This window comes from Maylandia zebra, linkage group LG11 (genome assembly GCF_041146795.1).
Source record: "Maylandia zebra isolate NMK-2024a linkage group LG11, Mzebra_GT3a, whole genome shotgun sequence".
NCBI lineage: Eukaryota > Metazoa > Chordata > Actinopteri > Cichliformes > Cichlidae > Maylandia > Maylandia zebra.
The window spans coordinates 8517662-8535260 of NC_135177.1; the positions used below are offsets into that span (position 1 = coordinate 8517662).

The 17599-nt window shown below is 40.9% G+C and overlaps 1 protein-coding gene across 4 annotated transcripts in view; it reads left to right on the forward strand.

The window, feature by feature from the left end:
- Positions 1–17599, forward strand: part of ptprub (protein tyrosine phosphatase receptor type Ub) — a 195117-nt gene that overhangs the window by 167360 nt on the left and 10158 nt on the right. For all 4 annotated transcript variants that reach the window (XM_076889732.1, XM_076889733.1, XM_076889734.1 and 1 more), the window contains 6 exons: positions 60–214; positions 1597–1732; positions 2415–2564; positions 5400–5714; positions 8174–8299; positions 10165–10322. In XM_076889732.1, coding sequence (XP_076745847.1) covers positions 60–214; positions 1597–1732; positions 2415–2564; positions 5400–5714; positions 8174–8299; positions 10165–10322 — 1040 coding nt within the window. The remainder of the gene's footprint in view (positions 1–59; positions 215–1596; positions 1733–2414; positions 2565–5399; positions 5715–8173; positions 8300–10164; positions 10323–17599) is intronic.

Consider the following 17599-nt stretch of genomic DNA (forward strand, 5'->3'; position numbering starts at 1 on the left):
TGCCAATGGTTTTTGTTTTTTCCCTGAACTACTAACGTGCACTGTGTTTCCGTTAAAAGAGAGGATACTCGACCAAGCATGAGGTACGTCAGTTCCACTTCACATCCTGGCCTGAACACGGGGTGCCCTATCATGCCACTGGATTGTTGGCTTTTATACGAAGGGTTAAAGCTTCTACGCCACCTGATGCTGGCCCTGTCGTGGTTCACTGCAGGTACCGTAAGCCCTTGCAAGTGCTATATATATGTTTTAATAACCTTTTGATAAACTTTTGTATTTATAACTGTTATACATTATGTTGGCGTAACAGATATGTATAATCTCTCTCTCTCACTAAACCGCTGCACTCTACTATAAGATATCTATGTGTCGCTCTAACATGGGCATGAATGTGATGGTAATTTTGCGCTTTTAAGGATTTCTTTCAACTTTTTTTTCTTCGGGGTTGGAAGAATTGTACAGCAAACATATTTAATGTTTTTAAAAATCAAGAATTGAGTTTGCAAGTTTGAATTTATCTTGGATTTTCTCTGATGCTCACAGGGTCAAATATATTTATATATACGTCCCCACTAATAGTTCTGACAATAAACGTCTGACGATAAGACCTTTCTCCGGTTTCGGCTTGTTCATGTGGGCAGCCAGAAATTTCAGTTGAGCTTGAAGGTGACAGTTTTGAAGCAGAGGCTTCATTCTTGTTTGACAACTCCACAGTTCTTCAAGTTTGTTTCAATGTGGACATTGACTGAAGTTTCCAGCAGTTTCCAGTTCATGGTTCATGTAGGCTTGAGTCTTATTGTTTGAGTTGTTCCTGAACATCCTAACTTCCTCTCCTCTGGGGTGGCAACTTTCTTCTTCTAAACCCGGGTAAAGTAGTGACACATCCGAATAACTTGTTTGATCTGATGATCTTGTATTATGCAGTTATTTAGAAATGGCTCTAAGAATACTTTCCAAATTGCGTAACTCTACAATTCACCTTCTTAGATCTTCACCGAGGTCTTTAGACTTTCCCATTGCTTTGAGTATCAGCCAGTACAGTGACTCCTTTCAAACAAATCCTTTTTATACTGCAAAGAGATAATGTGAGTTGTACTCCATCCTGATCATTACTGAGTAGTTAATAGGCAAGTTTAGAGACATCTTAAAATCTTAATCACCAATAATTAAAAGATTTTGGGGAGTATGTCTATATTTCAGCCTATATGTATACCTTTGACCCTGTGTAGATGAGAGAAAATCCAAAATAAATTCAAACTTGAGCAGCCATTTCTTGTTTTTTAAAGCCACCAAAGATGTATGCTGTCCAGTCAATCCCATCTGGAAAAAGAACAGCTCATTAAAAGCCCCAAATTACAATGACATTCATGCCCATGAGTGTATGAGAACTTTTGACCCATGTACTTGCATTTTGTAGATATATAAGATTGGGCAGATCTGTCACATTCTTAGCCATTTAAACAATATTGATTACTTATTTATAACACAATGATTATATTATGTTCCATTTGTGCCAATGGGTCCCTCATATCCTATGCACAGACCTTTAATGTTTTAAGACACAATTCCTTATAAAAGATGGTCTTTCCATTGCAGTGCGGGGGCAGGTCGCACCGGCTGCTACATTGTGCTGGATGTCATGTTGGACATGGCCGAGTGTGAGGGCGTGGTGGATATCTACAACTGCGTCAAAACCCTCTGCTCTCGACGTATCAACATGATTCAAACGGAGGTGAGGACAGCAGTGCAGCCAGGAAATCACAATTTCTTGCACATGTCACATATTTAGCAGGTGACATCTCGATCCTTAATATAATCTTCTCAAACCCCCCCAGAAAAGCCAAGCTTGTAAAAATTCCTTTTTTCCTTCTGTTGTTTGGGAATTCAAAAAGTGAGGGGGGTACATTTCCATACTCCCACTTCTAGATGTATGTAAAGGTCACGGCTAAAGTTTTAGAGAAAAGACTGTCTCTTTGTCAGTTTGCTGTGTAGGCACGTGCTGTTCTTTGATGTGCACATAATTTGCATTTTTACCTCTTATTATGTAAATCCAACGTTGACTTGGCTGTTTATTGCATTTGTAGCTATTTGCAGGGGCGCACTAATTAAATGCACACTGCATGTGTTTGTTTACAAATAAATATTTATTTATTCTCTAGCGGCCTTGATACACCACTAACATTAAAGCACATGTTTAATTCAGAACAAGGCGGGTTATGAAAGATTTCTCCCATTCTGACTATTATTCGATTATTTATTTACAACTACTTACGTTTCTCACCTGCTTCTGTTTTAACCTGCGTCATTTGTAGTGTTTAGCATCTGGTTGCTTACAACCTTCAGATAACATATTTTGATGTGTTATTCAAAAGCCAGAACGATGAACTAAATTATGTCACCTGCTGTCTTTTCAGGAGCAGTATATCTTCATCCATGATGCTATTCTAGAGGCGTGTCTGTGCGGAGAGACGGCCATCCTGGTGAATGAGTTTGCTGTCACTTACAAAGAGATGCTGCGAGTGGATTCTCAGAGTAATTCCTCTCAGCTTCGAGAGGAGTTTCAGGTCAGTGTTGCTGCAAAGTCAGAATGAGCCATAATAATGATCCACTGTGTACAAGTTAGAAGTCATTTGTAGTTATGTAGTGTAGGTTTGCTCAATTTAGTTAATATTGTTTGGCTGATATTCAGATAGTAGCACAGTCACCGGACATGCACTTACTTTTCTTTAGCTGAAAGTAAGATAAATGTATCTCACAGGTTGTGAGTTTCAGGCTGTCTGCCAATGCTTTAACTCCAGTGCTCTCTCAGCATCTCACATTCAGGCTGTAACCAGTGTTCCCTAAACACCCTCGCCTGCAGGCAGTTGATTCAATTCAGTTCAATTCTTTTGTTCTTTTTTTTTAACATATATCACCAGTTCACAACAACAGTCATCTCAAGGCGATTTTTATTGTAAGGTAAAGACCCCAGAATATTCGAGAGAGCACACCAACGATCAAACAGTCCTTCCAGCTACAGCAGGCTCAGGGAGAGCCAGCCATGTTCTCGGGGGAGTGAAGTGAAAGTGAAGACAGAAAGGACCAACATAGAGACAACTCAGATAATAAACAGAAATGAGCATGAGAGAGGAGACAAAACTCGATCACAGACAGAAATTTGGGCCACTTTAGTTATGTGAAAATAGTGTATCTCACGGTTCAATAAGCACCGTCAGCAACAATAACATGAAGCTGAATTGTTTTCTGTATGACTTTGTTAGTCCACTCGTCATTATAAGATTACTTTATTTCATTGAGGTTTACAGGCATTCATTTATCCACAGCAATCAAACCATCAATCAGCCGGAAGTTTGGACCTTGGATCATTGCAACACCCTGATTTTTTTTGGGCCATTCTGTTACAGAATTGCTGCTGTGTTTGAGATCATTGTCCTGTTGCATGATCCAGTTTCAACCAAGCGTTGGCTGTCAAATAAATTGCCTAACATTTAAGTCTAGAATACGTTAGTACGAAGAGGAGCTCACGGTCAACTCAATGACCGCAGGGCGCCCAGCTCCTGTGGCTGCAGAACAAGCCCAAATCATCACCTCTACCTCCATCTGTGACAGTTAGTATGAGGTGTTTGTGCCGTTGTGCTGTGCATTATAGTCAAACATCTCCACTTTGGTCTGTCCAAAGGACATTGTTCCAGAAATCTTGTGGTTTGTTCAGATGGAACTCAAATTTAGGTAATTTCCAAGCAAGTCATACTTGTTCAGTCTTTTTCTAATTGTACTGTCATGAACTTTAACATTTAACATGCTAGCTGAGGACTGCAGAGTCTGAGAAGCAGCTTTTGGATCTTTTACAGTTTCTCTGAGCACTCTGACCGTAGGGTGAATTTTCCTGAGATGTCTGCTTCTCGGAAAGAGGGGACATCCCACGTGTTAACACACTTAAACCCTCCAGAGCACCAAAGAGCCAAAACATGTGCTTTTACAGGTGCTCACGATTGTTGATGATCAATTAGCCAAGTGCAGATGATTAGCAGCACCCGGCTGCTACTTACCCTCTTAATTCTTAAAGAAACAGGAAGGTGCCGTTAGCATTTCATCGGACAGCACTGTCCCGTGAAAACTTTCTTTTTCACATGACTATTTTAGCAGGTGTTTTCAGTGTGCCTGGATTCCACTGCGTGGTTTCCCACAGGTTGAGAATATATTCACGGTAATTGCAGCTACACCACACAAGTGTTCCATAAATATCTCACATGCAGTCCACTTTTAACCAAAATATGTGAACTGCTCATCCAAACAACTTCAAACACGCCTGTCAGATATGAAGGAGAAAGGATGAACGGTTGTTTGGGAAAAACAAATAAACACACAGACACGCATGCAGAGACGAAGATGCTCTTTGTAGCGCACACATCAGTTCGACAAAGAGCGCATAAAGGAACAGACTAATAGATATCTCTGCGTGGCGTGTTTGCATCTATAATGTATGTGTGCGTACATGAAACATGATGTTAGTTTCCATTGTTATTCTTTGCCACTTATGTCCCCTCGAGTGGTTTAAAGGAATGTGCTCTCAGAAGATTTTATTAGGTTTTGATTAGGAGACAGGAGAGCCAGCTGTGTTCCCAAACGCTTTACCTGCTTCATTCACCTTCCTCTGCCGCTCGCTGCTCAACCAGCACACACTGTGACTTAGCATTTCAAAGTGCTTCTGAAAAAGACTTGCGCTTCTCCTTATGATTTTGTGCCATTTAATCCTCATAAAATATGCATATTGTATAAATTATGATGGATGTATGTAGGGAGCAGTTACCTTTTCATATAGGAAAGTGTTTCACTCCCTGCTTTGATCCTGTAAACTTCTCTGTCAGGCATTGATGCTAAAAGCCTCCCTACCAACCAAAGAGCTGTGTTTGCCTTTTACTCTGTCATCCTGTGGCTAACAGCCAATTGGTAGCACTGAGATCAGCAAGTCACAGATCTATTATTGATGCTGTACATTAATTATTCAAATATTTTTTTTCAAGTTGTTTAATGTAATAATGATTAAATTCATTATGGATAATTAGTATGCAACATTTCTTTTTTATTTGTTTTATTGCACTCAGCTTTGTTACGCAGTTTGCCAATCTTATGCTTTATTCCTTTTAAGTTAGTTTGCTGATGCTCAGTGTATCAAAGACTAAACCAATTACCATCATTGGTCTTTTTGTATTCTCTTTTTTCCAGTCCTCCCTCCTCCTGTCTCGTTCACTTCCTCTACCTCCTTCTCTTTCCTAAGATCTCAGACTTCTCTGCAGTGCCTCATCACCCCTCACATATTCCACTTTTAAATGGTTTCTCAAATTTCACTTTATCCTCACCTTCCTCTCACCTGGCCTCTTACACATTTCCATTTTCAGACGCTGAACTCTGTGACTCCCCACGTGGATGTGGAGGAGTGCAGCATTGCTCTCTTACCCAGAAACCGAGAGAAGAACCGCAGCATGGATGTCCTCCCGCCCGATCGCGCCCTTGCGTTCCTGGTCACGACAGAAGGGGAGAGTAACAATTACATCAACGCTGCTCTCGCTGACAGCTTCCACCGGCAGGCTGCTTTCATTGTGACCCCTCACCCTCTGCCGGGCACCACGGCCGATTTTTGGCGGCTGGTTTTTGACTACGGCTGCACGGCAGTGGTCATGCTCAACCAGCTAAATCAGTCAAACTCTGCCTGGGTAAGGTCAAAGTGTTAGGTACTTTTTATTGCCATTGATTTGTTGACACTGAAAAAAGAGAGAGATGTCTTAAAACATTTGAGATCTGACACACACACACGCACGCGAGCACGCACACACACAGAGGAGCCACTGTTTGCTGTGCAAGTTTTTACTCTCAGTCTTGGGGTTGTATGAAGTTTATTCGAGACTTTCCCTGACATCCCCCGCCTGTACAGTTTCTGTATCTTACTGTGCTCGGGATTAGTTCTTTCATGCTATTTTGTTGGGCTTTGATCCCTGACCACATTGATCTCAAGGCATGACTAGATAACGCTCGCCCCAGTTTTTCCTTCCCTTCTCAAGCTACATCTCTGAAGAATAGGCTTGCATTACCCTCCAGCCACATCTTAGATTTTTTTTAACTAGCTCACATTTTTTCACGAGCATATAATTTTTTTTAAAAATAATTTGGTTTCAATTATTTTTAAACCAACAATATTAAAAATAATTAGGGGAAACATAATATGAGATTAGTGGTCATTACTTGTCCTTTTTAGCCTTCAGGACTTTTAAAGTCTTTGCTAGGCTAAATCCTGAACACTAGCTATTTCATGTGGTTGGAGCAGGTGAATAAGGGCTTAAGATGACATTAGGCAAAAAAAAAAAAGAAATAAACTGTCATGGAATTTGAACAGATAAGATCTGTGACTGCCACACGTTATTGCCATTTTCTAAAGTCTTAAAACAGAACCCACGGGGAGCGCGGAAGGCTAATTAACAACAACAACAATATGCTGAAAAGTTATTATGGATTTCTCTACCCCAGCAGACCTATCTTTTCCATGTGGTCATGCATAATCATATCTTTCACATAGTTTCTTCTGATTACGACATAAGAAATCATTATAAGCATTGAGCAAACATGAAGCGTGTAGTTTGCTTTTGTGTCCCTAAAGAAAAGTAATGATTTCACTCTTCAAGCCATTTGTCAGCTGGAAGAAACAGGATTTAATGAGCTTGTGGTAGTAATATAGGAAACCAGACTGAGAAGCTGATCAAATGTAACTCCTCGAGTTGTAGCAGAAGGAAACGCATAGTCTGTGAAAGAGCCAAAAGCTGGCACAACCTGACTGCATTTTGTTGGAATTAAGCTTAAGGAGATTGGCAAGCTTCCAGTCCTTAATGGCACATAAATAGTTGTGCAGAGAGAACGAGGTTGCTGAATAATTAAGCTTGCGGGACAGGTACAACTGGGTCTCATCAGTTTGGCAATAAAGGAAGAAGAAATCTTTGCAGTCCAGTAATGTAGCCCAAGGGAAAGCATTCAAAACAAGTGAGAACAGTCCTACAATAAGGATGCAGCCTACAAGAGTCAAAAACAATTTAAATACATAAGTCTGCAACACAAATAACGCTGGCCTTCATCAATTTATTATTAGTACTGCTAGAAGGACAATTTAAAGTACTTGTGTATAGTCTCATAGTACCTTGTATTTACAGTCTTGCATAATGAATATGGGCATGAATAAGGAGTGAGTTGCAGAGTTCACCTGTAAAAGCCAAAGGCACTGAAGATAATAGCTCACGCATTCTCCTTTCTGTCCTTTAGGCATTAGATTTACAAGGTTTTCAGTCCGTCTTTAAATATTAACTTTGTGAAATATGTATTACAGTGCATCAGATCCTTGAAAAACAGGCGTTTGGTCTAAGATGGAAAAAATTGAAGAAGGAAGAAAGTAGAGCCCAAACAATACTGGATTTATAAATATATATGCTAAGACAGAGATACTTATTATTTTTATGACTAAATGTGAAAGCTACCAAATGCAGTTTGTAAAAACTGTCCTCAAGCGTTAAACTATCAGTATAACCTCCAAAGCCGTGACGAGCATTGCTAAAATGTTAATAAATGTTCTGAATATTTCATCTTTACTGTTGGTTTACACATGTTAAGTGGAGAATAGGTGCTGTGCTGTTTTTTTCTGGCTGTTCTTTGCAGCACCTTATCTAATCTAGACAAAATAAAACAAATGCAATGATCCTATTCAATCCCACTTTTCATCCACTCCCCTTTAAAAAGTTTTCATCTCGTTTCTTTCGGCCCGTGGGGTCTTGTCTGAAAATTGAGTTATAGCCACTTTAAGATGTCCACTGCAAGATCTTGTTATAAACTCTGTTATAGAGTTCATTTGCTGGGCTGCGGTGCTCTGTCTCCCTCTTGTTGAAATCTCTCAAAGCACATTAGGTCTCTCCCTTCGCAATGCTTCTCTAACTTCTCTAACTAACACTAGTGTGGCTTTTTAAATTCCATGAAAACACACAGTAACCCAACTGCTGCTTTTATTTTAATAAACACCAGCAGCAATTGATAATCCAGAGGTCTAAGAACAAGTATTATGGCCACAGCTACATAAAAATGCATTTTCTTTCAAGCTCAATCACTAATGAACTCATCTCTGCCCATGTTGTTTGTGCAGCCATGTGTCCAGTACTGGCCGGAGCCTGGTTTACAGCAGTACGGGCCAATGGAAGTGGAGTTCCTGTCTATGTCAGCGGACGAGGACGTCATAACTCGTCTATTTCGAGTGAAGAACGTCACGAGGGTGAGTCATTGTCATCCCAAAACAGCCAGCGCAGGACATTTTATTGAGCTCGATGATATTTCACAAATATTAAGTTAAACTGCTTTAGAAATGTATGAGCGGGAGGTTTTACCTGCAGTACATTCAGAGCCGTCACCTCTAACGTGCACCTGAAAATCTAGAGAAGTATTACAGGTGGTTTAGATAAATGTTATACATCTAACATTTTCTACAATATCCTTTATGGATGCAAACTGAAACTCGGGGTTTCACATGAGACTGTATTTCCGTATAGTGTGCGCTTTTGCGTTACTAATGCAAACACGGCAACACTTCACTAGTTTACGCCTCATGGGACAGAAGAGTTTGTCAAATAAGTCCCCTTAAGAAAATACACTCTATACGAGAGCCAGGAAATTTGTATCGAGCACAATGGCAGATGAGTAGAAGTTTTATTCATAGACTTTATTATACGTACTACAAAGGACATTCTTTTGATATTCAGCAGTCCAGAAAATTGAACCAGAGCCCCCAGTGCTTCCATCAAACATTCCCATGAGAATGATTTTTATTATAAGAATTTTCTTTTTTGTGAAAAACATGCAAGAGGAAGCCATTGACATGCATGCCATAAAGGTCAGTCTTTCGCTTTTTCAATTTCTTCTTGTTATTACCTAGATAGGTGTCTTCCCTCTCTTATGCGCGCGTTGGCATACTAAAAAGGAACCTTTCATCATTGTGATGCCTGCCATATTTTCAGTTGCCGTCTACTCTTTTCAGCAGCAAAGAAGATTTTCTTTTGAATTGCTCATAAACCTCGTCACACCTTTTAAACAGTGCAGCGTTAGGTAGAGCTCTGAAAATAGGCTAGAAACAAAAAAAATAAGAAGGCACCAGTGGTTCTGTCATAGTCGAGGAAGCACAGTGGAATGTTAGTTTGGTCTTTCCTCAGCTGAAGAGAATTCCCAAATGTGTTTTATATGTAGGACTAGAACATTTTCACTTCACTGTGTTGGCTGTTTGGTTTGTTTATATGTAGTTATGCGTGTTTTATGCTCAGGAATTTACATACGCACATGCTTGCATTCTGCTCAGGATCAAAATCAACCAATTACTAAAGAAATCTGTATGCAAGGCGTTTCCCCTATGCCATTAAAAGCAGCACGACAAGCGGTGCCCAGAACTTCCTGTCTTGATTGGCATCCTCACCTCCTGTGTCGACTGCCCCCGTCATTCCCCTCTCTATCTATGGCACCTCTTTTCTACTCAGCGCACATCACAGTCAGGGAGAGGGCAACTTAACACAGCATGGAAGGAATACAATCACACAAAAATAACGCACACCTCTCCCTCACTCAGCCCCTCTCTGTGCATTAGTGAGTAGATTTCCTTTGCCTGACAATGATATACAAGGGTAGTGAGTAAAAGTCAAAGGAAGTGCATTGTAAGCATATGTACGGATATGTGGTTTGTACAAAAAAGAGCACACTGTGTAAATCCCGCTTCCACTGAGGCAATTCCTCCATGCATCGTTGGTGTCTTTGCCGGCCCAATTTGCATGACTTACAGTTCTCCGCTGGTCCTTAAGTATTGGGTGAGATTCTACAGGACAAGGTTATGAACACACAGGGACCTCTTTCAGACACAGCGCGGGCCCCTCTTACTCCCACAGACCCATATATCTCAAAGTCAGGCTGCTGAGTGAGCACAGCGCCGAATGCCAACACACAGCCTGGGGAGCACTCAAAAGTAGCTTCTAACTGGCTACCACACAAGATGTACAGAAACACCCAGAACAATTTATTTGCCACATGCATACATATATTCAGCAAAAGAGAACAATGGTGTCAGATATGTGTGTTGTGTGCTTTCTCTTGTATCTGAAGCTCCAAGAGGGCCAGCTGGTGATGTGTCAGTTCCAGTTTCTGCGCTGGTCGGCATATCGCGACGTTCCAGACTCCAAGAAGGCTTTCCTCAACCTGCTGGCTCAAGTGCACAAGTGGCAAAGGGAGTGTGGAGAAGGACGCACAGTTGTGCACTGCCTGTGAGTAATGTTTTAGCAGCATGCGTCACGCAGATTGATACAGAAGGCAGTAATGTGCCCATTTTATTTCTGAAAAGCTCTTGCTGCTGTTGAAGACTGCATTTTAAGCCGACACCGTTTTCTTGGTGGGAGATGTCGCAAAAGTATATGAAAAAACATAGGAAATGTAAAATTGGCAACCGATTCTTGCCTTGTTTTTGTGTCGTTATGTGCGATTTGGCACAGTGAGATGCAGCGTGATTTGTCATGGCAGTATTTATATTGTAGAAAATCAAATTGCGCCGTGCTGTGCTGTGAAGTCAGTGGTGTTATATGCGTCTGTGTTGTCCTAAAGCCCCGGAGAGCACACCCTGCTGATGAATATGAATGGGCCGTCCAGCTCATTGCCAACCCATCACACGCTCATCCCCACCGCCCCCATCCAGAAGCACATCACTCAGTGCTGTCACACAGTGTTACCCACGACAACCAGGAAAGAGATTATGGAGATCAAATCAATTATAGCTTAATACAGAATGCGATGGTTCTCACTACACTAAATCCAGCACTGCCAGAGCACTGACGACGATTGATTGCCTTAATATTGCTTCTATACACTGCAGAATCTCCCAGGCCCACCTGGCTGCGTTTGTCTCAGGAGAGAGGAAGTGGCTTGTCCTTCATCAGCTTATTGATAGCGTTTTACATTTATGATGACCGGGCGAGTATACAAGGCAAAAATGCCACACTATTGTGTTATTTCTCAATTTCAAACTACTTACAGTGTTTCTCATATAGCTCTTCTTATGTTGTATAAATATTTTATATTCATATTGTGTTTCAATTTAAACAAATGCTGTTTTTATGAGATAGATAGGAATTCAGATACAGGGTCATCAGATTACTGTTTGTTTTCTGCTTACACTCTACTATTGTTTTCCAGAATTCAGTTAAACATGTATTTCATACTGGAAAAATAAGACGAGTACATATAGATGATATATATATGCCGTACTGCGGAAAAGTCTTGAGCCTCCTATCATTTCCTTGTATTTTGCTTCCAAGGATCCAGATTTTTATCTTGTTATCTGTTAAAGTAGTCTCGTAAGATAAATAGTTTTTTTCTGACTGTTATGTGTGACAACTCAGCCAAGAGTCAATATGCCAGATTTAAATTGTATGTTTTAGCACTTTGTTGCTAGCTTAATTTTCCAGCCTTGAAATGATCCCACACTGGAAGCAGTGTGGGATCATCTTGATGGAGAACAGAACAAAAGGCAGCCAACATCAACACAAAGAAGAGCTTTGAATGTTCTTCAAAAAGCCTGGAGAACTATTCCTGACTACTTACAGAAATTACAAGAAAGCTACCTAAGAAAGTTCAGGCTGTGTTAAAGAATAAAGGAGGCCGTAGCAAATACTGACTTTCAAGCTGCCTGTAAAAACTCTGTTTTTGCTTCATGCACTGTATTTCAATCTATGTTTGCATCTTTCAAGAAATCACTGCTCCTGTAGCATAATACAAAGAAATGGGGGATGGATCTTCTGTACAGTACTGCACATGCACCCACTGCCCACCATATGTTAATTAAACTCATAATAAAGGTATTAGTCTAAAGCGGTGCTAACAGTCTAAGCATGCTAGCACGTTCACCGTGATAAAGCTAACATGCTGATCACAGACAGTATGAAAAATGGATGTAGCTACAATTACATCACCATAGTTTCTAAAGTCCCATTTTGAAGTCTTGAGATGGATTTTTCCACCATTACCTTCTTGGTTGCAAAATGTTAAAATGCACACTCAGTGGGGCTGAAGACTTGTGGCTGAAGCTTGTTAGCCAGTGAGGGTTTTTTGTGTGTGACCCGAAATGAGGGACTGAAACCATAAAATCAGCAGTAAAGTGTGTAAAGAGGCTGAGTCAGAAAGCTGTTTTTGCCTCAACTTCTAAGAGACTGGGAGTGATTTTGCAGCCACAGCTATCGCCCTCTGGTTTCTTTTGGATGGAATAAAACCTTCCAGGCACTTCTGCATTTGACCAGGAAACAGCATCTATGTTTTATTCTTCCTATGATCCTGATATTTAGCCAGTAACATCAGCCGTGATCAGTTCAATTTTAATTTTATTTATATAACATCAAATCACAACAACTGTCGCCTCAGGGCACTTGAGGGTGATCACCATCAAAATATAAAGTCTTAGAAAATGTTATATATACTAAAACTGTCCTATTGAGGGTTTCAGATAAGAAAAAAAGCACCCTGAATGTTGGCACTTGCTTTAATGACAATCCATTTGGTAGCTGTTGAAACATTCCACTCAGAATCACAAATGTCGCTCTCGTAGTGGTGCAAGGGAAAAAGTAGACCACCAACGGCAATCAGATACCTTTTGGGAATCAAAAATGTTTATGTACAAATATCCAACCATTTATTGGTGCTGTATTTCAGTCTGAGCTAATGTGGTCAGTTTGACTGCACACAGTGCTACACTAATAGCATGACTAAGTATATATTATAGATTGCAAATTATATTGTAACCCACCTAAAATCTGCCTCATGAAAATGAACTGCTGTTCCCCAAGAATGTCAGTAGGTGGCACTATGAGATTGTTTAGTGCTTGTGAACTTGAGTTGAGAACTATAGAGAAGGAGAATAGCGCTAAGGCTACGTATGCTGGTCGGAGCTACTCACAGAGTTTTTCCTTAACCTTTTTCTTGAACAAGGATTGTGTGTGAAGACACAAATTGGATTTTACTTTTCCGCTTGTTGGGAAACGCGGACACTTTTTGTTGATGCTGATGTACCTCTGTTTTTGTGTTTTTTGTTCATTTCCGGTGAGTTGACTAACTGCGCTAGCATAGCAAGCTAATCGTTAGCTCAGTATAATGTAAATTTCATGTGTTCCTTTTAAGTGCTGTATTATGTTTTTATTTCTTCACTTGTGAATGTTTTAAGCCAATCGGAAATATTTCTTTGGAAGCTAGTAGGTAAGTTTTATTTATTGTAATGAGATGATAAATATGAGCAGTCTTTGGCTAAATAGTACTGCGACCACGTTTTGCACTTTCCTCGTGCATCAGTAATGTACATTCTCTCAATTCATTGGATTGATGTGACTGCTGTTCACAAAATATGAGATTTGAGTTAAATTTGTATGATGTGGAAATTGTTTTAAGGTTCTTTGATTAATTTTATTATTGATTGCATTAAGTCGTTATATACAAAGAGTGAGAGACATTTGGTCACTAGTGTTGATTAAGTTGTTATATGATATTCATGTAAAATATGTTCACTGCCCTGTGCAGGTTGGTTTTTTTTGTTGGAGTCTAAAGTTGCGAGCCAGGATTCCGGATCCCCAGCTGCGATGCAGGAAAGATTTCCAGCCTACTTAGAAGTGACAACTGCGTTACTTCTTGACAGATAAGCTTATGAGATCTCAGAACAATACACTACCCGGGTAGTACTACTAACATTAACACTATACACACACACACTCACACACCTGAACTGAAAAGACTGAAAAGAACTCTGAACACTGAACTCTGAACTCTAAAACTGAATACACAGACTGACAAATATGGACAATTGGAACTGTTGTGAACTGTTGAATGACTGTTTTTGGTTTTGTTTTGAATAAATGTTGACTGTTCTTTTAGCTGTGTGTCATTCGCTCCTTAGTCGATTCCTAGAGGCCATAAGCCTAAGATCCTAACTTTCTCTACATTCAGTAGTGGTAAAGTATCGTGTGTTACATAGTACCTTTTCGTGGCGAGCCAGCCAGGAGCGATTAAGACACAGCTAATATTGAAATTACAGCATTCTGCAATAGCATAGTTAATTTTGAGATTGTGATTTATTGTGATAAGCTTTCAACTAAGACAACATTGAAAAGAGATGGATTTGGTACAGAATTACGGGGTGGATTTTAAACGGTCCATCAGTATTACTGGAGTTACTAGTTTCGATTCTGATGCTGATATTATTGCTTCCTTAGAGAAGTATGGGGTGGTAACAAGGATTCTGAGGGTCCCAAATGCACAACCAGATTGTGGGGAAACTGTTATTGCTGAGTTTGAGTCAGAGATTACAATGGGGGATAACGAGTCAGATTTTCCCCTTGAGATTGAAAATGTGACCAACAAGAATGTAAAATGGCAGGCTAGTCGCATTGAAATGCCAGCACTCCATCAAACTCCAGACCCTGTTTTGGCTGACTCAAGTGATGAAAGTGTTGACAGTTATTCTGACCACAGTACTACACCCTTGATAAAGACAGCAAAGTTAAAGTACAACCACAGACGGCCCCTTACATCCCAGCCAGTCACCCATTCAACTAAATCTCAGACTTGTAGAGTTGTTAAACCAAAGACTACTCCAACCAGACTTCCAGTGGTGACAGATGAAGTAACAAACCCACCAGAGATACAGCGTATAGTAGTGGAACATGTAATCAGAAATGACTCTGTCGCTACACATGGCCAATCCAAATGGTTACGCTCATTCTCAGGCCGTGTGCCAAAACCCCCCGGAGAAGTGGATTTTGAAACGTGGTGTTTACATGTTGAACTAATGTTCAATGATGGCACTCCAGTTGACATTCAGCGGAGGAAAATACTAGAGAGTCTTCTTCCCCCAGCATCAGATGTTGTGAAGCAACTTGGTTATTCAGCACATCCACGAGAATATGTCAGGCTGTTAGATTCTGCATATGGTCTTGTGGAGGATGGTGAGGAGATATTTGCAAGGTTCCTGAACACAAATCAAAATCCAGGTGAGAAAGCTTCTGATTACCTACAGAGGCTGCAAGCTCTCCTTAACACTGCTGTAAGCAGGAATGGTGTGATTCCAGCAGATGCAAGTCGACATTTGCTAAAGCAGTTCAAACGGGGTTGCTGGGACCATAACTTGGTCCTGCAACTGGAACTAAAGAAAGAGACCACGCCTGAGTTTGCAGAGCTTCTGCTAGAGCTGAGGACTGAAGAGGACAGAAGGGCTTCTAAGCTGGACCGGATGCAACGTCATTTTGGGCCTACCAAGATAAAACCAATTGCACACATGCATTCTGTCCCTGACTTCCCACATCACACTGACCCAAGTGCAAGTGTATTGCAGGCCTATATCTCTGAAACTGAGAGTCTAAAGAAGCAGGTTGCAGAACTGCAATTGCAACTGATGACAAAACCATCTAAAAAGCAAAGAAAGCGACAAGTTAAAGCAATGGAAACAACACAAGAGCCACCCGTACCTGTAATTGAAACTCTGGTACACCAAATTCCACCACGAACCCAAGTGAGAGCTGAGCCCAAGGCTTGGTTCTGTTTTAGGTGCGGTGAAGACGGCCACATAGCCAGGAACTGTGAAAATGCTATAAACAAGGCTGTGGTTGATCAAAAGTACAAAGAACTAAAAGCCAGACAGGAAGAATGGAAAGCCCAGCAGCAGGGTCAAGCTTTAAACTGGAGCAGGTTCCGGTAAGGGGACATACGGGAACCAAGAACATTCACAATAGTCCCAAGTCAGAACAGAGATGTCAAAGTAAACAACAACATGCTGAATCCATTCCGAATCACCTTCCAAATAGATTAGTTGGATCAAGATCTCTTGCAGAGGTTAAGATTGGGGAACTATCACATGGTTGCCTCATTGATTCAGGGTCTCAGGTTACCACAATTTCAAAATCATTTCAGTTGACCCACTTACCTTCTCATCCTCTTTTGCCATTAAATGATCTGTTAGAGGTTGAAGGTGCTGCAGGCCAAATTGTCCCTTATCTTGGGTACATTGAAGTTGACATCACTTTCCCACAGAGTTTCACGGGGAAGGACAAAGTTGTAACTATTCTAGCTTTAATTGTCCCAGATCACAGAGCAAATTCGGAAATTCCAGTCCTCATTGGTACAAATGCCCTTGACGTCTTGTATGAGGACTTCAATGAGCAAATGACCATTCCTGAGCATTGTGCTTACGCCCCTCTCATTAGACATTTGCATGCTATCTACAGAAGTAAAACAAAAACTGATAGTTTTGTGGGGACAGTCAAGTCACAATGTAAAACCAACTTAGTAATTCCAGCTGGTCAGAAAATAGCCTTAAATGGTCGTGTCAGAAATGTCTGTGCAGGCCCTGGATCCACTCTTCTAGTCGAACCCCACAGCCAGTCCAGCCTACCAGGTGGCTTGATATTTTCCAGCTATGTAATGTCAAAGCCACGACAGACATCCTTCAAAGTTCCCATTCTCCTAAAAAATGAGACAACGCATGATATCATTCTGCCAGCTCACCGTCCTTTGGCAGCGATATCTGTCCCACTTTCAGTTTCTCCTGCGAGGTCTGAATGTATGAATCGAACTGGAAGTTCAGAGCAGAAACATGCTCAGTGTTACACCACCCACGAAGTACAACCAAGTGACAAAATCCAGTTCGATTTTGGTGACTCACCCCTGTCAAACGAGTGGAAAGACAGGATCGCCGAGAAGCTGAATTCCGTGTCTGATGTTTTTGCTAGGGGTGAACTTGATTATGGTCACACCACAGTGGTGAGACATAAGATTCGGCTCTCTGATCCAACGCCTTTTAAACAAAGGCCAAGGCCCATTCATCCCTCTGATTATGAAGCTGTCCGCCTTCATTTGGAGCAGCTGTGCAACAGCAACATTATTAGAGAGTCCGAGAGTCCATTTGCTTCACCAATTGTAGTTGTGAAAAAGAAAAATGGGCAGATCCGCCTTTGTGTGGATTACAGAAAGTTGAACAACCAGACGATCAAAGACGCTTATGCCTTGCCCAATATAGAAGAGGCATTTACAGCTCTGTCAGGATCCAAATGGTTTTCTGTTATGGATTTAAAGTCTGGATATTACCAGGTAGAGGTGGAAGAAGAGGATAAACACAAGACGGCTTTTGTCACACCCATGGGGTTTTGGGAATTCAACAGGATGCCCCAAGGAGTCACTAATGCTCCAAGCACTTTTCAAAGAGTTATGGAGAAATGCATGGGCTCCATGAACCTCAAGGAAGTACTGGTCTTTCTTGATGATCTTATAGTGTTCTCCAATACTTTGGAGGAACATGAAGAAAGGCTCCTGCGAGTTCTGAACAGACTAAAAGAATTTGGTCTCAAACTTTCACCTGAGAAATGTCACTTTTTCCAAAAGTCAGTGAGGTATTTAGGACACATTGTCTCAGAACAGGGAGTGAAGACTGATCCTGATAAAATATCTGCCCTCACCACATGGCCCAGACCCACAAACCTGTCAGAACTGAAGTCATTTTTAGGCTTCACTGGCTATTATC